Here is a 21,298-nt window from a genome sequence, read left to right as displayed (position 1 = left end):
AAAAAAGAAAAATCAAGAATAGTTAAAGCTTACTCTAATTCTAGAGATCAAAAGAAGATATATAATATATCTTAATTTAGTTATTGACAAATAAAAAAGAAGGAAGACGGGAAGAAAAAAGTCGAGTAGAAGCTGCTGTAGTTGGGGGTGGAGAAGGGAGACGGCTGAGAGAAAGAGAAAGAGGGAGAGTATCATAATGAAATATTAGATTTAGGGTTTCTATTTATCCTCTAAATCAATGGGTAGAATCTAATACTTTTAAATCGACGGTAGAAACTAAGTTTAAAAATTAATTGGTTCCCCAATGGTTTTTGGTTCGGTTTTCAGGTCAAACCAAAACCAAACCAATAATGTCGGTTTTTCAACTTTTTTTACCAAACCAATCCAAAACTAAATGGTTTGGTTCGGTTTCTTTCTTATTGGTCTGGTTCAGTCGGTTTCCAACGGTTAACCGACACCATGTTCAGCCCTACTTTCTGTAGAGACATCTTCAGTAGGGAAATAATAATGCTCCCCTCGTCCAAAAAAAAAAAATGCTCCCGGTTTAAGATAATCCTAATTTAGCAGTCAAAATCAAATGAAATGCAACACTCTTAATGTCTGATGCATATAATTGTACTGAGAAAGTAATATAATGTCATGTATGTTGGAAATCTTGGGTCATACCTGCCAATTAAACCTGCATTTAATTCAATTTCCAATAATCAACATTCAACTAACTAATACGCATATGCAAAAAGTCCCTTTAGGGTCTAGGCGAGGCACTATGCACTTGAAAATAATGGAGACTCAAGAAGAGCACTTCAGAGTCTAGACTTAAGTGAGGCAAGTCTTAATTGATTTGCCTGAGCTAGCCAATACTGAGACCTCCAGACGAGATCTTAATTAAGAGATTACTAGTTCACATACCGCAGTCTCTCTGAAATCAGTTAACAATGTCTGGGCAGGGCACTCACTACCAGGCAAAATATAATACTGTTGGTGGTTGCACAATTAGGTGAACAAAGTAACAGTAAGACACATCAGCTGTCACATTACTCAAAGGAGTCTCACTGCATAGTGGCTTCAATCATACTACGTACACACAACATCAATGCTAAAAAAAGTAAGATAAGATACACGAGTGAATGTACGATAACTGACCAATTTTTTGGATTGCTGGTCCCAGGATAGGGTTTTGGTACTATTACATTGTCCCCTTCTTGGAGGTTGCTTGATTACAGATTCTAACAGTAGTAGTCTAGGTCTAGAGACTCTTAGACTCTTCAATTCTTACACTCATTCTTTAGAGTCACTTGGTTGCCTAAATGAAAACCAAGAATTAGGTCATGTACCACACTACTGTCTACTGATTCCTTCTACCCTACCTTGACAAGATGGAAAAAACAAACAAGCAAGCAAAAGCAGATAGATGAAACACAAAGCATCCATTATTGAAAAGAATCCCCATAACCAAACTTACCCATACCTATTTGTGTGTCTCCACTTAGTCAGCTATCCACTATCTCCATTCCTCTGGCTAGAGTTTATTTATAATAATGAAAACAGAGTTGGTATAATATGCATAGCCCATAGGCATCTCCTATTGAATGCCAAAGTTGGATACAAATACAATTATACAGATGCCAAAACGTTAATGTAGCAGCATCACTCTGTCTGCTATTGCTTACAACTAGGGCTGCACATGGGTCGGGTTGGGTCGGGTTTGGCCTCACCCGTCACCCAACCCACTGATGGTGGGTAACAGAAGTTGTCACCCGCAACCAACCCAACATTACAATGGGTCGATTTTCACCCGACCCACATTACGGTGGGTTGGATCGGGTGGGTGGTGGGTTATCCACCTTAAAATACAATGAACATTACATTAAGAACCCAACTGAAATAAGCCAACCCAAAATCAATCTTAGGAAACAAAATCCTAATTAGTATTTACAAATTACAATGATTCCTAGTCTCACCTTTGGTTGTTGGTTTACTGGTGACGATGTTGATTGATTGCTGCTGGTGATGATGTGATTTGATTTACAAAGCGAAGAGAAAATGAAAAAATAAACTGAGCCTCTGAGACTGCCATTGAAGGGAACTGATTGAAGACTCTTCAGTGAAGAGAAGCTACCGATGATTAGGTTTAGGCATTATATATTATCACTTCAATGGATGTGGTTCATCTAGGATAGGTAATCTAAGGGTTAACATTAATTTAGAAATATTTAGGTGGGTGAGTGGGTTGGGTCGGGTGAGGGAAGTTGTCACCCACAGTCGACCCACCATATGATGGGTTTTGATGTTGTGACCCATAGTCGACCCGCTCCTAAGTGGGTTGGGTCGGATACGGGTAATTTCAGGCGGGTGTGAGTTGGGTTGGTGGGTTAAGTCGGTTTTGTGCAGCCCTACTTACAACTATATCACTCACTTTGGGCAGGACAGGGTTAGTACTAACCACTAGAATGGGTAAAATCAAAAGAATTTTTGGGCCAGACAAAGAAAATACTATTAATTAATCTTATAATAGGAAGACAAATAGTCAACCATAAGTCAACAGTCAAAAGGATTTGAATTATAAAATTTGTAAGTTCTAGGAGGCATCTCTAATTATGCCAGAATTATTCTAAATCCAAAAAAAAAAAAAAAAACAGAAAAAAAGAAAAAAACAGAAAACAACTAACCACCAATTTGATTCTTTCTTTCTCTCTGAAAATTTGATCTTTGTTTTTACAGTAGAATGAATTCTATAATATAATTCGATCAAGCAACTCTAATTACGTTTCCACCATTCAAATCAAGATCCCCATCACTACTGCTACTAAAACTATTACTATTCTGCTGGTTATAGGAAGCAGAGTGCCTTGAGGAATTCGATATTGTTTGCTGTTGTTGACTCGAAGATGATACAGAAGTGCTTCCCAGATTAAGCGATAAAACAGTAGATTGATGATGTTGTGGATGATAGTCATCCACCTTAGATTTTGATTTCTTTGAATCTAAACTGAGATTTCCCATCCTCGACGATGGAGGGATCGGAAACACCGGTATAGGACGGATAATGTTTGACCGATGCTTGTTAAGACTTGTTAAATCATCAACGGATGATGAGGCTGAAATCCCAAGATTCAATTGAAAAGATGATGCCGACGATGATGAAAATCCTAATTCACCGTTTGAATACGAAGGCGAAATAGGAATATGATTTTGATTTTCACCTGTTGATTCTTCTTCTTCAGTTGTAATATCAAATAAACTGGATCTCCGTCTTCTTCTGTTCAAATTGCTTCTCCTTAAGAAATACTTCTGAGCATGACTGGCTACCTGTGTTGGTGTTCTCGTTTTCACAAAGTTTCTTGAAATTCCTCTCCAATCACCTTTTCCTACTTTTTGTAACCCTAATAAAAATAGTCTATGTTCTTCTTCTGTCCATGGTACTCCTACAATTAGATTATCATCAAACAAAATCTAAATATCAGTAAACCAAATCAAACAGATCTATTATACACAAATTCAAATCCATTGAAGAAAAAAATTAGAGATAAAGTTCATCAAACCTCGTTTACGATCGCGATCTCGAACACCGATGGAGTTATGAACAACATCATCAGAAGCGTAACCAGAAGAAGCATCATGATCATGCGCACTAGTATTCGTATTAATGTTAGCAGTATTGACATTTACTGGCTCTTGAATCTGTTGATATTGAGATAGATTATTCATACTAACACACTTACGAATCATCGGATTCGAAGAACCTTCGGTAACACGAACACCAAACAACATAAACCCATTGGTATTGTTGTTATTACCAGCATCATCATGAGTATTGCTGTTACCATTAACATTAACATCACCGCAAGTTCTGGAATTATGACCATTGTTCCCACACTGAGAACAGTTCCGAGACATCATCATGATTATCTCGGTGATAAAAAAGAAGAACCGATTATACAGAGAGCAGAGATATGTCCTCTCTGTTTTTAAGTTGAGAAGATTGAAATCGGGTGATCTGGTTTAGGTTTTCCAATCTGTGTGAGAAATCTGAAAGTTTATAAAATAAACGAGGATTTGATTGTGAACGGTGAAGAGGACTCTGTAGAAAGAGTCTAAGGGCGTGTTGGAAGGGGATTGAATGAGAAGAAAATATTTTGTTTTGTGAAGCGAAAGGATGGTGTAGTTGGGAAAGATAGGGTTTTTATTGGTTGGTTTTATTGCATCTATTTTTTAAATTAAAAAAAAAAGTTGGATTTTAGATGTAAAATTATTTCTTGCTTTCTGGTGCATCAAATGTTATGTAAATTACGATGCCGTAAGTCGGCTCTTATCAGAAGTTAATAATCTGAGATTCGCACAGTTATTAGTTATTATGGAAAGAGGATATTTGCCGTATATTATTCGGTGGAGATTTGCCGCGTTTGTAAGTAATGACATCCAATCCATTCAACTCGCCGTATAATTTATATGGGAGGGGCTGTTCGGGTGGTAACGCTCACGTGTCCGAGACTCAAAGTCTTAAAACATTTATTTGAAGAAAATGGATGGATATGATCTGGGAAGATACATAATGCACAAAGTTGTTACAAATTAATTTGGCCAAATTATCCTTTAATTATCCTATATTTCTTATAAGTATCTTTAGCCCGACTCAATTTGGTCTTATTTTGCTATCTTGATGTGTTTATCTATTTATGATTGGTACCAAGTAGGCATACGTTTAGTAGTGAAGAAGTTGGAGTGGAATGAATTCAATTATTGATCCATGAGGCCGGCTTTTAGGTTCCCATCAATAGCCAAATCTATACGAGTGTCTCTTTAAGTCTTTTATCTGCAATAATTATTCATATTCAGGCGTCATGCTATTGTGTGCTAATCACGTCTTTGTTATTAAGCATTAGAAAATCCGAATAGGCACAGCTGATAATTTATTTTAATCAAAGATTCCTTATTAGGTTTTGATGACTAGATATGAAGATTTGATTGGGTTAGATTTTGGATCATCTTACAATCCGAGGTAGAGATTTTGTTGATGGTTTTATAAGTCTAGGATCCGTTAATAGCAAACCCCAAAATGCATGGGTATAACAAGAACAACATACTTGGAACTGTAAAAGAACGAAAATCTTCATAAGGAAAAGAATTTTTTTTCCCCAGAAAACGATATAATATTAGATGACTGTTACAGCAGTGCAGGGACGACCAAAGTCAGGGAGCCTGTTTTTGTGATGCAATTTGTTACAGATTTTGCAACAAAATTTGTAACAGTGATTTTATAATATTTATAAACGTTATATTTGTCTAACACTTATATTGTAACATTTCAGTAACAGTTTTAAATCTGATGGCTGAATTTTGTTGGCAACCAACGATCAAGATTAAAATTAAAAGTTTAGGTGACAGTTTTTTGACCATTTTCATGCCTAATTAGCCGTCAATCGGGTCGACTCCCAACCGTTTTCATTGCTCCTAACCATAATCGGGGACGATAACTCTCCGATTGTTGATTTAATTCCGAGAAAAAACGGCCAATACCCATTCAATTGGATCGATTAAAAATGGAAAAAAAGCGTTGCAAGCAATGCATTTTTAGCCCCATATTAACAGTATCGAAGGGACACCCTTCGGTCGTCCTGATAAGTGTGAGAGGACTGGTTATATGAAAGAAAAGACCGTCTTAGTAATATGTATCAACCATTTGATATATTGCCATTTGGAGAAAATGATGCTTCAGTACTAGGTAATCTGCCCAAAATATAGGTTGGTGAAATGAAACTCAATGTCGTGCTTGAAAACTTACATAACCAAGGATATGATTTTTGTTGGTATTACTGTTATTGTCACAAGAAAACACAAATGGAGAAAATACTTAAAACAAAATTGCAGAATGCCAGAAAGGATTTGCACCATTTGGCAGAGTTTAGGTTACAACATTGTTCATCCTTAAGCGATTATAAAGAGTACTCAAGTTAGGACCCTTCCGATGAAAAACTTTCTGACTGTTATTGATTTTTTTGTATATTTACACTAGAAAAGCAGTTGGCTTGTTCTTCTGCTTTCAACAAGAGCTAAACTTCGTAAATTAAAAGAGACCTCGTTAATGTCTATATGATTAATCAGACTTTTGCTTCTTTAGAAATTTAAGGAGAACCTTCCTTGTGTTGGATTAACTTCAACATTGAGACTGAGATAGTCTCTAACTAGTTTGGTCAGATTAAGGAAAGTCTAGCATGTATTCCTAAAGGGAATTAGGTTCTAACTTGTTCTAAGAAAAGGAATTACATGTACAAAAGGAATGTGGCTAGGAAAAGGAAATCCTAAGCTCTATATATGAATCTCCAATGTTGTGGATGATCATATGGAAGATTGATAGCTTTGTGTTTAGTTTTGAGTGATTTTCTAAACATAATAAAGAAAGTAGTCTTTATATAAGCTGAGTTTTGATCTACCTAGTTACCATTAATTGGTATCAGAGCTTGTCTCTGAGCCATGGAAAACGAAACCACCATTGTGGGTGCAAAACAGTTCACGCCACCATCAATACAAGTTCCAATCCTCAACGCCACAAACTACACAGTATGGGCCATGAGAATGAAGGTACTGATGAAAATCTACAAAGTTTGGGAAACAATTGATCCTGGTACATTGGACCCAGACAAAAACAATGTTGCCATTGGATTACTCTTTCAAGCAGTACCAGAATGTCTTGTTCTACAAGTTGGTGAACAGGAAACTTCAAAGGAAATTAATAGGAGTACAAGATTTTTCACAAGCACAATTGAAGCTTAAGGGGGAGAATGTTGGATTAACTTCAACATTGAGACTGAGATAGTCTCTAACTAGTTTGGTCAGATTAAGGAAAGTCTAGCATGTATTCCTAAAGGGAATTAGGTTCTAACTTGTTCTAAGAAAAGAAATTACATGTACAAAAGGAATGTGGCTAGGAAAAGGAAATCCTAAGCTCTATATATGAATCTCCAATGTTGTGGATGATCATATGGAAGATTGATAGCTTTGTGTTTAGTTTTGAGTGATTTTCTAAACATAATAAAGAAAGTAGTCTTTATATAAGCTGAGTTTTGGTCTACCTAGTTACCATTACCTTGAACCTCTCTCTCATACCATTTGTTTACAAAGTTTAAAGTTTAAGACTCCTCAACTTCCAAATGTATGTTTTTTTTTCTTCTAAAGCTCTATAGCCCATTCCATGGCTAGTGAGACTCCATTTCCACCATTGCTTCTGCAATTTGGGTATCCTCTAGCTCCAATTCAGAACTCTGAAAAGGACACAACAATTAAGATGATGCTAGTTTCAGTAACTCTTAAATCATAGTCGTGCATAACACAAATACTCATTCTTATGCCAATTTTTTCTTAATGAAGGTATTTAATTTATCAATGATCATGTATGGTATCTCTACTAAAGTAAATTATAGTCCTCCTGATTATGAATGACCCGGTCAGTGGTGGAACTGGAAAATAAGGGTGGGGTGGCTTGAAAACTAATTGGGATTGGTGGCGGTGACTTAAGCTTATGTTTTAGCACGATTTATAAAGGGGATACCAATCCTACTAAGTGCTGATATATTAGTACTTGGGATAGTTTTGCTAGAAAATTTTGTTAACCAACTTTCCATATGAACCAACATGTAGTAGCATAGATTGGTGCCTAGTTATTGTATACATGTTTTTCTGGAACCAAATATTTTACAAAGTATGAAAGTTATCAGCAACTCTAAATATCTGGTTATTGACCACAATAAGCAAATATCATACGCATATATGACAAAAGGATAGTGTATGAATATACGAGAGACTTCCTCATCGCCACATCTATGGGATTTGCAAATACGATCAACGTAATAAAGAATGCTAGCCGTTTTAGAATTGGTAGAGAGAATTTCATGGTACATTCCAAAGGGACATGTGGATTGTGAGAATGTATTCAGCTTCCAAGTATTTCCTCAATATCAAAATTTTGAACTTCGTTTCTGTAGTTGTTATCCATCTTGTGCTGGTATAGAATTTGATTGTGAAGTTTCCTTTGTCAGTAAGACTCCATATCACGTGATCCTCATGGATATTATAATGGGTTCTTATGATGACATTGTTTTCATCTAGACTAAACCATTCTTCAATTTTTTAGTGTCCCAATTACCAATGGCAGTGAGTAATTAACAAGTTATATTAGTTGGGCAGCTTGGAGGTTTGTATAGAGTAATGTTATTGTTTTTAATCCCCTTGTCCTCACAAATATTTACCTTCTAACCATCAGTATTGATGTCCCGTAAACTATTTTCCTAAATGTTAGGGATTCCAAAATTCAGTTCCAAAATCAAGAGTCAATGCATTTACGTATTATAATCTTTATAACATCTTTATTCTTAAAGAGTTTGGCCTTCATAACTATGGACTATAGAGAATTTTTATCTTGAACATATCTTCAAGAAATCTTATCAATCATAGCACTGTTGAAAAGTTATATATTCATGAAGCCCAGACCCCTAAGTTACTTGATATACAAACTGAAGTGCAAGCCTTAGAATACACAATTTATAAAGGGGTGTTGCTTACTTAGTCTGCATACTAGTTGGCTTTGGGTTCCCCTTAGACAGTTAGCTGAGTGCCTGAGTGTTTATAAATATTTTGTTCTGATCCGTTGGATCGGTTGCACGTGTCGTGCACTGATTATGTGATTGTTAGGGTTGAGTGATTGGTCTATTTATGTCTGAGAAGCATTTGTTTCTCAGGTTATGAACGTTGTAAGAAAATACTAATGGCTGCGCTGTTATTCAGCTTAGATTATGGCCTGAATCTTTGATTTAGGAGTTCCTATTATCAGTTTATCCATCAATTCTTCATTACTGTTGTTAATTTGTTGTAAGCATACAACAATTGGCATCAGAGCCGTTCTTCCCACCCTTAAATCTTCCAAAAAGAATTTTTCCTCACCATGACTTTGAAGAAAGTCGAATCAGAGATCGAGAAACTGAGAGGATCTCAAGTAGTTCTTGATACAAAACTCACATATCTAGGTGGTTCAGTTGCTTATTTAACCACCAAGTTCGATAATCTTATGCATCTCATCAAGCAATCAAACTTCCTTCAACACAATCCTGAGAAGACTACTGGTTCTCAGAGTGAAACTCATGATGCTAGTCATGGAAATCGATTTCACTATCATCATTCTCGAATACCCAAGTTAGATTTTCCAAGATTTGATGGTGATAATCCAAGGAGCTGGATCCAAAAGAGTGAAAGGTATTTCAAAATCAATGATACAGAAGAGCACTTAAAGGTCAATATTGCTTCGATCTACTTAGAAGGTAAAGCTGAAAAGTGGTTCTTAAATTTTCAAGTCAATAGGCCTCGTATTACATGGTCTGATTTATCTTTTCATATTTGTGCTCGATTCGAAAACCCCATTGAGGAAAATTTTGTGGGTGGCTTTAATAAACTTATTCAGAGTTCAACAGTCCATGATTATTATGAGGAGTTTGAATCTCTGAAAGCCTTGATGCTTAATATGAATCCAACTCTTACTGAATCTTACTTTATCATGAGTTTCCTTAGTGGTCTAAAAGAGGAAATTGGTAAATCTGTATCTATGTTTCATCCTGAGACTCTATCTGACGCTTTCTCCTTAGCAAGATTGCAAGAGCAGAAAGTTAACATTGCTTCTGCTGCAACTAAACCAATTACCATATCATTCAATACATCTTTTTCAGAACAACAGACCATATTATTCACCAAATTTTCCTCCTAAGCCAATACTGAAAACACCTAAATCTGCACCAATTATACCAAAGTCCTTTTCTCCATCTCAATCTAAATCCAACTCTGCAAGTCCTACTATTAAGCGACTTACTCCTGAGGAAGTGCAGAAGAGAAGAGGCCAAGGTTTATGCTACAACTGTGATGCAGTCTATAGGCCAGGGAACTTTTGCAAGGGTAAACAAAAAAAATTCATGCTTCAAATGGACAACTCTGAGTCACAAGATACTGAGGAAGAGGAGGAAGTTTTTGAGGAAGCTGTTGAATCTCAAATTAACTTTGACATAGAGATATCACTCCATGCTCTCACTGGTACAGTTACAGGTGAAACAATTAGAATCCCTGGTATTCTAAATAAGCATAAGGTTTCCATTTTAATTGACTCTGGCAGCACCACTAGCTTCATTGATAGCACTTTAGCTTCTACTCTACACTGCACTATAACTCCAACTGCTTCAATGTTGGTCATTGTTGCCAATGGTGACAAGACATGTAGTACTGGCATCTGTTCTAAGCTTCAATGGAGTATGCAAGGCCACAAGTTTGTAGAAGATTTAAGACTCTTGCCATTGGGAGGTTGTGATATTGTGTTGGGAGCAGATTGGCTCAAGACCTTAGGTGATGTGCTTTTTAACTTCTCTAAACTCAGCATCTCTTTTAAGTATCATAATAAGATCACCTTACATGGCTCAACACCCAACAATTCCTTATTGATGATGAGTGGAGAAGCTGTCAAGAATTGTTTTTCCAAAACTTCACATGGCATTGTGGGCCATTTATTCTCTATTTCTACCTCAACTACACAACCAACCACTCCACCAGAGCTTCTTCCTATTCTTGATGAATATAAAGACATTTTTAAAGAACCTAATCAATTACCTCCCAAAAGATCATTAGACCACTCAATTCCTCTCCAGCCTAATGCTGCTCCTGTAAATCAGAGAGCCTATAAATGTCCTTACATCCAAAAAGAGGTGGTTGAAAAACTTGTACAAGATATGCTCACCACTGGAATTATGCAACCTAGTCATAGTCCATTTGCTTCCCCAATTTTGCTTGTTAAGAAGAAGGATAACTCTTGGAGATTTTGTGTGGATTACAGAAAACTCAACCACATTACCATAAAAGATAAATTTCCTATTCCCATAATTTATGAGCTTCTAGATGAGTAAAAGGGTGTTATTTTCTTCACTAAGATAGATTTGAGGGATGGGTACCATCAGATTAGAGTAATTGATATTGATATCTTCAAGACTGCATTCAGAACACATCATGGGCACTATGAGTTTAAGATCATGCCATTTGGCCTGACAAATGCTCCTGCAACTTTTCAAGCTCTAATGAATGATATTTTTCAACCAGTTTTGAGAAAATTTGTCTTGGTCTTCTTTGATGACATCTTGGTTTACAATCCAAGCTTAGAAGCCCATATTGAACACCTCAATTATGTTTTTTCCTTACTCAGACAACACCAGCTTTTTGCTAACTTCTCCAAGTGTTGCTTTGGTCAAACTTCCTTGGAGTACTTGGACCATATTATTACTGCTGAGGGTGTGTCTGCTGATCCTAGTAAAATATCTTGCATGCAACAATGGCCACTACCCACTACTATTAAAGAACTCAGAGGTTTTCTTGGCCTCACTGGCTATTATAGAAATTTTTTTAAAGGATATGGGGCTATTGCTAAGCATCTTACTGAGCTATTAAAGAAGAACTCCTTCCTTTGGAGTCCAGCGGCAACACTTGCATTCAATAAGATCAAAGAAGCCATGACAACTACTCCCATTTTAGCCTTGCCAGATTTCACAAAACCATTTGTGGTGGAGAGTGATGCTAGTGATTCATGTGTAGGATATATTCTTTTATAAGAAAACAAACCCATTGCTTACTTCAGTAAACCTTTGGGGCCTAGAGCACAAGCTTTATCTACCTATGAGAAGGAACTTTTAGCCATTGTATTGGCAGTCCAAAGATGGAGGCAATATTTGCAAGGTAATAAATTCATCATCAAAACTGACCATCAAAGCATTAAATACTTTCTTGATCAGAAGATTACTACTGCCTTCCAACAAAAATGGCTTATTAAGTTGCTGGGATTTACTTATGAAATACAATACAAGAAAGGTACTGACAATGTGGTAGCTGATGCTCTATCTAGAATACCTCCTCCTTCAGTGGCTTGTCACTCAATTTCAGTCTATACCCCAACTTGGATGCATGGTGTACTTCTAAGTTACTCTCAAGATGCCAAGGATGACCATCTCATATCCAAGTTATTACTTCAGGCTGATTATGTACCATATTTCACCTTCCAATAAGGTATCTTAAGATACAAAAATATGATCTACATTGGCACTGGAGGTAATATCAGACACCTTCTTTTGAATTCCTTACATGCTTCTGCTATTGGTGGACATTCAGGTATGCAAGCCACATATGTTAGAGCTAGGAAACACTTTTATTGGCAAGGAATGAATAAAGATATTTTTCTCTTTGTCTCTCAATGTGATGTTTGTCAAAGAGGCAAAGGTGATTCTACCACTCATGCTGGGCTTTTACAACCTCTGCCAATTCCCAATTATCCTTGGCAACACATTACTATGGATTTTATTAAGGGATTACCAATTAGTGATAGTAAGAGTGTTATTTTGGTAATTGTTGATAGACTTACTAAGTATGCCCACTTCATTTCTCAGTCAGGTCTTTAAGCTCCATGGGTTACCTTGTTCCATTGTATCTGATAGGGATAAGGTCTTCACCAGCCATTTTTGGCAAGATTTGTTCACAACTTTGGGTACCAGTTTGAACCTCAGTACTGCATACCATCCACAGACTGATGGCCAAACAGAGAGGGTTAATGCTTGCCTGGAAAATTATCTGAGATGCATTACTGGACACAAACCAAGTAAATGGGTGCAATGGCTTGCTCTTGCTGAATGGTGGTACAACACCAGCTTCCACGGATGCTTTAAAATGTATCCCTTTCAAGCCCTTTATGGGTACTTACCACCCCATATGGCCATTCCTTCTCCTGCCACTACTTCTGTTGCTGTTGTTGAACAATACTTACAAGAAAGAGCTCACATGCTAGACTTACTTAAAGAGGCCCTTCACCTGGATCAGGAGAGAATGAAACTTTATACAGATACTACCAGGGTGGAGAGATCTTTTGCAGTGGGGGATTTAGTCTACTTGAAGATTCATCCTTAAAGGCAGGCCTCTATCTCTGTTAGAAAGAACTTCAAGCTCTCTGCTAAGTTCTATGGCCCTTTCCCTGTTTTACAGAAAATTGGTCAGGTGGCATACAAGCTGGAGCTACCCTCACATTCCCGCATTCACCCTGTCTTTCATGTCTCTCAGCTAAAAAAGCACATTGGTGCAAGCATTGTCCCCTCACCCTCACTTCGATTGGTGGATATCACTGGCGATATCATCATGCTTCCATAAAAAACCCTTGACACCAGAACTGTCCTCATTGGTGACCAGCTGGTTTGGCAAGTGCTCATCCAATGGACTAACTCCTCTGCTGAGAATGCAACTTGGGAATACGTTTCCAACATTAAAGCTCATTTTCCACGGTTTATCCTTGAGGAAAAGGATATTTCTCAGAGGGAGGCAATGTTGCATACTTAGTCTGCATACTAGTTGGCTTTGGGTGCCCCTTAGACAGTTAGCTGAGTGCCTGAGTATTTACAAATATTCTGTTCTGATCCGTTGGATCGGCTGCACGTGTCGTGCACTGATTATGTGATTGTTAGGGTTGAGTGATTGGTCTATTTATGTCTGAGAAGCATTTGTTTCTCAGGTTATGAACGTTGTAAGAAAATACTAATGGCTGCGATGTTATTCAACTCAGATTATGGCCTGAATATTTGATTTAGGAGTTCCTATTATCAGTTTATCCATCAATTCTTCATTACTGTTGTTAATTTGTTGTAAGCATACAACAAGGGGGATACTAGTCCTACTAAGTTTTGATACCATTTCATCGATCCAATGACCAGGATCGGTGGGATCTTTTTGTCCTATATGAAACGGTATCAGCACTTAGTAAAACTGGTATCCCCCTTTATAAATCATGTTGGAATAGATGCCTTTTGGATGATCAATTTCCTTTTGCCAGAAGAAATCCATTTGTAGTTTTTTTTTAACTCATTGCATGTATGCTTTGGAATCTAAGAACAATTCATCTAGTAGATACTTGATGTGGAAGTGACAATTTGTATCATAATTGCATTTCATGGAGGCCAAAGCGCCTTAATTTCTAACCCGCAAGTCTGAACTTGAATTTTTCAACACATGGCTTGAAAAATTGTATCCTGATTTTATTAGTAAACAATGAAGAACCAAAATACCAGTCTTCAACGTCAATAATTTGTGTATCCATGTAATTGTTTATGTTAAATAACATCAATTCATCAGTATTCTTACCGAAGAAAATGCCAGACTTATTGAGGTTGATAAGTTGTTTAGAAGAAGAAATGAAGTCTTTCATAATATTAATTAGGTTCTTTCAATGCTCAACATTAAAGAACGACATGCAATCATCTGCAGAGAGGAGACGATTGATTGGAGGGGCCTCGTTGCAGATTTTGGTACCATACTAATATTAATACTTTCAGTATTGACATACTTCTAGAGAGAGCTTCCATACAGAAAAGGAAAAGGTAACAGATATGGTCACCGACCTTAATCCTCTAGTAGGGTTGAAGAATTTTCCAAGGACGCTATTAACAAGAACAACAAGATTGGTAATGGAGATACATTGGTAAGTTAATTTACATCTTGTTTCATAGAAAATTAATTTGTATCATAACTAGCAGAAATTTCCAAGAAATTCTATTTAAGGCTTTAACATGTTAATCATGTCATTTTTAATACCCAGAACTCCAATAACTTTCTTCTTTCCTCCTCTAGTTTTTACGTGATTGATAACCTCATGAGCAATAACTATTTTATCAAAGATCTGGCTTTCGGGGATAAAAGTAAATAAATATGGGAATATGAGTTTGGCAAGGAAAGATAAAAAAAAATAGCAAAAAGTTTATAAATGGCTTTGTAGGTATGGCAGAGAGAAATAAGTTTATAGTGAGAAGCATAGTTTGTGGAATAAAAATACATGCATGAAATTTTTATATGTAAGCAAGAAGTCGTAAAATAAAAGAAAAATATAACCAAGTATAAGACCAATTAAAAATCTCGAAACTAAAATTGAAGAAGTACTGAGATTTTATCTTGCTGCAATCTCATCGTTTAGTTTGTCAGGAATCATCTAGAGAAGTGAGAAAAGAAAGAAATTACACACCCTTTTTACATTTTGACTGGTTACAACAACAAAAAAAACCTTAAACATAAAATAAATTTTGTATGAATGTTTTTTTGCTGATATTTGGCTCAAACCGTTTATTCTTTTTGCTTCTAGCAATTCAAAATTGTTTGTTATTTTATAATTTTAGTTATTCCACTTGTGTGTACTATTGAAATGTGTACATCACATTTAGTCATGTTTTATTTATTTATTTGAAAAGGAAAAAATTATATTAAATTGTAAAAAGGAACCAATTACAAATTCTTTAGAGCAATGGATGGAATTAGTGAATAAAAACATTAATTCATTCACTTTCAAATCCAGTGAGACACTAGGTGAATGAGTGGTTTTGGACAATGGAAGATAAAATATAACATACTAAGAGATCTGCCGCTTGGAAAAAAATTAGGACCCCGGAGACTGAACATCAACCGCCTTAATGTTTTTTTTTTTGTTATACTTCATATTAAAATCCGAATGACGCATGCGTTAAAGAGTTTTAAATATATTAAAAAACTGAAACATGCTTGAGAGGCATATGATCAACCGCTCAAGCAAAAACACCCAAGTGGTTGATATTCAGCCTCTGAGTCTCCACTTTCACTCACTTCTTCATGTGAATGTGTGTAAATTTGGGAGAAAGTAGGTCAGTTCTCATCCCATAATAACACCTAATTTGATTATTTTAATCACACTCTTTAAATTTGAACGAGAATATTCGTCCCATAAACCTCGCTCTTTGAAAAGATATTACAAATACAAAATCATCTCCCAGTTATGAGCAATCCAGCTAGTATCGGCTAACCTAAATGTTAAATCATCCCAAGACCGAAGAATAATTTCTTGCTCAACTAAAATTATTACCCATGCTACACTTTTACCCTGGATCCAAAAGCCTTGCCATTTTTCTCCCTCGACACCTCTATATACACAGATTTCTCCCAACCATAAAAATGTTGTTGAACTAAACCGGACTTCTTTTAAGCATTTGAACAGATGCGAACATGCAGATATTTCTCCTGCAAAGGGTAAAAACAACATCATGCATTCTAATGCAGGTTAGGCCAGGCACAATGGTAAGTAATTTCGCTTCGTTATAGCTTACAGAGGGTAAGTCAATTGAGATTTCAAATTACTTTCGAAGAGTTTTCAAATATACTAGGGAGGTAGTTAAATGAGATTTCTATAGTCGACTTTCATATATTTTTTTATTTGAGTGACTCCCGAAGATTCTCTAAAACTCTATAGATTTCTAGTGATTCTGTGAGAGTATTTTAGAGAGTCTTTGTGACTTGTAGAGACAAAAAACTGAGATTTGTATAGAGTTTTATGATTTGTGGAGACAAAAAAAAATGTATAATATCAAATTTTAAAGTTCAAAATATTTACCATTTTTTTTAATTATGCACGTTATAATGTTGATAAAAGTACCATGAATACCTAGTAAAATATGTGTTCATTGCAAAATAAATCTCACTGTTCTCCTATGCCTAATTTTTATTTTCTTTATTCCACTCATCCCATATTTTATTTGCTACGTTATCTGGTCGCTGGTTAATATTTTTCTAGTTGTTGCCTCTGAGTTTCGATTTTGGGAAAGGATGTCCAAATGAGAAAAGGATTATTGAACTTCTCAAGATTGGGAAAGACAATCGTGTTTTGAAATGGCAAAGAAAAATCTCAGTGTACACGAGTAAAAAAGAAGAAAAGAGAAAGGAGATATCCATTGCATTTGAATGTGATTTGCTGGATTACTGCGCAAATAGCCTGTTTCTTAGTCATCAGCTCAAAAAAAAAAATTGGTACAACTCTCAAAAACAAATATTCCCAATTTTTCAAGTAATATCACCTCTTGGGGAGAGATTTCTATCATGCCTATTTTCGTAAAAAAAGCCTCTCAAAATATCTGAAAACAACAAATCAACGACTTTCAATTCTCCTTCGAATAACATGGGTGTTGGATGGAGTGACTCTTATGAAATCCTAATCCAATAACATGGAGTTTTTAACCACTAATAAGAGACATTAGGAGACTCTCCAAATATCTCTATGGACTAACTTTACAAAGGGGTAGGTAAATGAGATTTCAAATGGCTTCTGGAAAGTTTCCAAATCTATTGTTCGTCCATAGAGATTTTTGGAGTGTCTCCTAATGTCTCTTGTTATTGGTCAGAGAACTTTTTATGTTATTATAATCCTATGAAACTCCATGTTATTGGATTAGGATTTCATAAGAGTCACTACAATACCATGTTATTCTAATGAAAATTGAAAGTCATTGATTTGTTGTTTTCAGAGATTTGGAGAGGCTTTTTTAATAAAATAGGCATGGTAGAAATCTCTCCCCGAGAGGTGATATTGTGATATTTTAGGAGACTTAGAAACTTGGGGAATATTTGTTTTTGAGAGTACGATTTTTTTTCCTCTTCTTTTGTTTGACATGAAGACCAAGTAACGGGTCATCCGCGCAGTAAACCAGTGGCGAGATAGTATAGCAAATAAAATGTGGGATGAGTGGAATAAAGAGAATGAAAACATATCCATAGAACAACACTGATATTTATTTTGACAATGGAAAATATTTTCTCAGATATTCATGGTATTTTAATTAAGATTATAACGTACATAATAAAGTAACCAGAAAATATTTTGAATTTTTTATTAGATATTACTAGTGTCTCGCCCTTGCTTTGCACGAGCTTAAGCTTATCACAGAAAGGGTTGTCGTTTTTATTCTGTCATCATTGAATATGCAACCTATTTAAAAAAAAACATGGTAAATTTAGCATGAAGAACATGGTAATAAGTTTAAGAGAAGAGACTGAAGAAAATAATTTGATAATTGATAATAATCTATGCCACCTAAATTATTCAAAATGATGATATCCAGATCAATAACAGTTAACAGGGTGTTAGTCTTCAAGGGAGTTGAGGGAGTTTGGTGTAGTTGAGTTTTTTCCTGTTAGTTGTGGGGAGTTTCAAAGAGTCTCTCAAAATCCCCGTTAGTCGTGGGAGGGTTTAGAAGAGTCTCCCAAACTACCTAGACAACCCCGTTAGTTGTGGAGGAGTTTGAAAGAAACTCTTAAACTCCCTGTTAGTGGTAAAAATTAGAATGCTAGGGAGTTGGGCTTTTTTGTGGAGTTCTGAGGAGTTTACAGTATATTTTTGCCTTATTCCAAATCTCCCAAAAGAGTTGAGATTTTGGGAGAGTCTCTCAAACTCCCTACACTCAAAACACCGAACTCTCTCAAACTCCCTATACTATCTTACACTCCCTCAAAATCCCCAAGATCCAAAATACATCAAACTCCCCCCAACTCACTCGTGGTAAGATTTGAAAAAAATGAACTACAAATCGCCATTAATGTAACTACTTTAGTTTCAGCCCTTTAATCCAAGGGATAGTTTGTGCCACATTTTTCAACAGAAAAGACGGCGTCATTTGAAACATGAACCATGTTCATGTGATCACCAGAAGACATTTGTTTCTTTATTCTCTTGAGGATTGTGGTGTCCAATCTCCGCGTATTGATCCTTATTCATCGTCATCACGCTTGTCACCTTCGCTTTCCCCATCACTATTTTCAATCAAAACGGAAAAAAAATGTTACAACTGCAAGAAGTAATCTGTAATCTGAAAATGAAAGATTAGCATTTTCAAGGGCTGGCACTTATTATGTCTTTCACTTTTGTTCACCACGTTTACCATTTGGTTCAGAGAAATTACTCCTCGCCTGCAAAGTTACACCGCGGTGAGATAAATTAAAAATCTAGAACTGCATTACCAAAAATCCAAAAATCAGAAAGCAGACAGATGCTTCAATGTTTTCAATTCAGCAAAAATACAATGAACATAGAAAGCAGACAGATGCTTCAATGTTTACATTTCAGCAAAAATACAACGAACATAGAAGCAAATCATGTATTTACTCAAATTAGAGGAGAACCCTGCAAGTAGAGGTAATGTTCCACACAATTCAAGTTTCCAGTATATTTCAATTTTCATGATAAAACATTATTGAATGGTTAAATACCTCGCGATAGTATTAATTAGTAACAATCTAAGGAACACATTTCATTATGTGCAAATATCTACTTACATAATTTCTACGTGGTCTATACTCCCATCTCGTGGTACCACAGAAGGCCATGCTCAGTCTCGTCACACTCACACCTGTGACACCATCAAATATAATTTAGATGGTGATTCATAATTGCGAAAGGCACATTTAATCCTCATTACAGAAACTATGTTTTACAAAATCAAATCAAAATTCATTACCATGAAAGTACAACAAATCTTGCTTCGTATAACGAACAAATGCTTGCTCGCAGAACTGTTCTTCTGGTAGCCCACAAATTTTCAGTTTCCCTGTCATAAATCCAAACCATGCAATACACATATAACATTAAGAAAAAGAGAAACACATTGCCATGACTGTATTACGACGGAGAACACCATTTACCCCGTGCAAAAGTTTCTTAAGAGCCACATCCACATGATCTAAACCCTACCAATTAAAGAACAATTTTATTGTATCCAAGACAATTGATGATTGCATATCAAGTAATACGTAAAGGCAGTACCATCAATACACCATTCACTTGAGGCAGACTACCATCACCTTCCTGCAGTCCTAAAAGTATAAAAAAATTAATAATCAACATCTCGCTCGTATACGACATCAAAAGTATATTTCTCCATGATATTAGGCATCAACATACACAATTCTGCAAAGAATACAAAAATGAATAAATGTGAGTACTAAGATCTAACGAATATCAAAATGAGAGTGAGGTCAAAGGAATTCGTACATCAGGAGTTGAGTATTCTAATATACCAATCAACCCCTTCCCGACATCCTCGATAGCATCTTTCTCCATGATATTAGGCATGAAGATAGACATTTTGTTTTGGAAAGAGAGAAAAGAAGATGAAGTAGAAGCTGAGTTTTAAGTATCTAATACTATGACTTATCAAAAGGAATCCAGGTTTCCGAAATGGTTCACATTTGCTTTTAGGATTAGGGTGTTTATATTTGCTGCAAAAAACGTTATTCAACCTTCAAAAAAATCTAAGCCTTTAAAGCTGAGAGTACCAATTTTAGGTAAAATGGTACTTGCTTGTACCTTCTCATCAGTCATGATATTTAACCATGAAATCATATAAACGGGAAAGAAAAAATCAAATAAAGAAACAAATCATATTAACACGAAATCATACGACCCTAAGAATCAAATAAAGAAACAAAATCATGAATTGAGTCAGTGAGTTACTATTAACACGGAAAAAATACTTACTTATGTTGATTCTATTCCACGATTTTTATGGGATCTGTTTCAGAAAAAACCTAGAACAAAGAATTAATGGCTTACCACTTTTTCATCCTCACATACTTCACGCCCATTGATCTGCGAATCAAGAAGCTCCTCTTTTTTCATAGCATGTTCCTGAAAAGAAAACAAAGAAGAATCTAAGATAAATATAAAAACAGGTTAATAATCTTTGGATGTTGTTGCAAAAGCGAAAGAAGAAGAATAGGGAGAAGGGAAAAGAAAAGACGCAACAGACGTTTCTTTGTGATGTTAAACGAAGGGGATTAGGGTTTTACTTTCATGGTATATGCCTCCACTCTCGTTTATGGGATTGAGAAGGAGAATATAATCAGGGCAAACAGAATCGCAGAAAGAATAGAAGAGAATAAAATTAAAATCTGGAAACCGGAGAAAAACTAATCTAAATTTAGGTATCGTTCACCTACCCCATTTCCTGTGCGGCAAAAAAACACCGAAAAGATCTCAAAACCCAAAATTATCATTGGTCTATATTCTCTCAAGTGGGGCCAAAAACTCTAGAATTTGACCTTTATTCAGCTTTTAACCACAGCTCTCTAATTTGGACTCAAATTATATATACAATATATTTTTTTGTCTCCACAAATAATAGAGAATCTTTAAAACCTCTTTTTTTTGTCTCAAGTCACAAAAGCTCTCTTATATACTCTTAGCGAATCATTAAAAATCTCTATATTTTCAGAAAATTTCCGGGAGTCACTCAAATAAAATAATCTATGAAATTCTATAGAAATCTCATTTGACTACCCCTGTTAATTATAACGAAATCCAACTACTATGGTCTTCCAAATCTCTTTAATGTAGCGAGATCCCTTAGATGCAATTAATAGTTGATCAGATATGATGATGACTTTAGCTAACCGAAATCACATGAGTTTT

General features: G+C 35.7%; 3 protein-coding genes across 13 annotated transcripts; 1 reads left to right on the top strand and 2 right to left on the bottom strand.

Moving 5' to 3' along the window:
- Positions 1-2,656: 2,656 nt before the first annotated feature.
- LOC113276357 (transcription factor MYB1R1-like) lies at positions 2,657-4,182 on the bottom strand. The gene is made up of 2 exons (XM_026525955.1): positions 3,543-4,182; positions 2,657-3,425 (listed from the first exon to the last, which is right to left on the bottom strand). Exons 1-2 carry the CDS (start codon positions 3,901-3,903, stop codon positions 2,749-2,751), a joined length of 1,038 nt encoding a protein of 345 aa, XP_026381740.1. The 5' UTR covers positions 3,904-4,182; the 3' UTR covers positions 2,657-2,748.
- Positions 4,183-8,935: 4,753 nt separating this feature from the next.
- LOC113273013 lies at positions 8,936-10,928 on the top strand. The gene is made up of 2 exons (XM_026522788.1): positions 8,936-9,583; positions 9,711-10,928. Exons 1-2 carry the CDS (start codon positions 8,936-8,938, stop codon positions 10,926-10,928), a joined length of 1,866 nt encoding a protein of 621 aa, XP_026378573.1.
- A 7,249-nt stretch (positions 10,929-18,177) lies between these two features.
- On the bottom strand, positions 18,178-20,772 carry LOC113276356. Of its 11 annotated transcripts, none has more exons than XR_003324334.1 (6): positions 20,441-20,758; positions 19,652-19,701; positions 19,347-19,436; positions 19,165-19,238; positions 18,771-18,798; positions 18,178-18,642 (listed from the first exon to the last, which is right to left on the bottom strand). XR_003324334.1 is itself a non-coding variant. In XM_026525948.1 (6 exons), the coding sequence occupies exons 3-6, from the start codon at positions 19,465-19,467 to the stop codon at positions 18,533-18,535; spliced, it is 333 nt and encodes a 110-aa protein (XP_026381733.1). In that variant the 5' UTR covers positions 19,468-19,795; positions 20,441-20,515; positions 20,677-20,772; the 3' UTR covers positions 18,178-18,532. The 11 variants fall into 11 exon arrangements, 9 of the variants coding, with proteins under 9 accessions (XP_026381733.1, XP_026381737.1, XP_026381735.1 ...); XM_026525948.1 differs by having other exon boundaries at positions 19,347-19,795; positions 20,441-20,515; positions 20,677-20,772; XM_026525952.1 differs by having other exon boundaries at positions 19,347-19,701; positions 20,441-20,515; positions 20,677-20,772.
- Between the last annotated feature and the right edge of the window lie 526 nt (positions 20,773-21,298).

The sequence above is a fragment of the Papaver somniferum genome, chromosome 4, assembly GCF_003573695.1.
Source record: "Papaver somniferum cultivar HN1 chromosome 4, ASM357369v1, whole genome shotgun sequence".
NCBI lineage: Eukaryota > Viridiplantae > Streptophyta > Magnoliopsida > Ranunculales > Papaveraceae > Papaver > Papaver somniferum.
This window is presented reverse-complemented; position numbering and strand designations above follow the sequence as displayed.

What these genes read in the sequence shown, in the direction of transcription:
- LOC113276357 (XM_026525955.1), bottom strand. Translation starts at nt 3,903, where the DNA reads ATGATGATGTCTCGGAACTGTTCTCAGTGTGGGAACAATGGTCATAAT. An exon ending in AGATCGCGATCGTAAACGAG is followed by an intron (nt 3,426 to 3,542) that starts GTTTGATGAACT and finishes ATCTAATTGTAG; the next exon opens with GAGTACCATGGACAGAAGAA.
- LOC113276356 (XM_026525946.1), bottom strand. Translation starts at nt 19,467, where the DNA reads ATGTGTATTGCATGGTTTGGATTTATGACAGGGAAACTGAAAATTTGT. An exon ending in AGATTTGTTGTACTTTCATG is followed by an intron (nt 19,239 to 19,346) that starts GTAATGAATTTT and finishes ATGGTGTCACAG; the next exon opens with GTGTGAGTGTGACGAGACTG. An exon ending in ATAGACCACGTAGAAATTAT is followed by an intron (nt 18,799 to 19,164) that starts GTAAGTAGATAT and finishes GTAACTTTGCAG; the next exon opens with GCGAGGAGTAATTTCTCTGA.
- LOC113273013 (XM_026522788.1), top strand. Translation starts at nt 8,936, where the DNA reads ATGACTTTGAAGAAAGTCGAATCAGAGATCGAGAAACTGAGAGGATCT. An exon ending in AAGAGGAAATTGGTAAATCT is followed by an intron (nt 9,584 to 9,710) that starts GTATCTATGTTT and finishes CATCTTTTTCAG; the next exon opens with AACAACAGACCATATTATTC.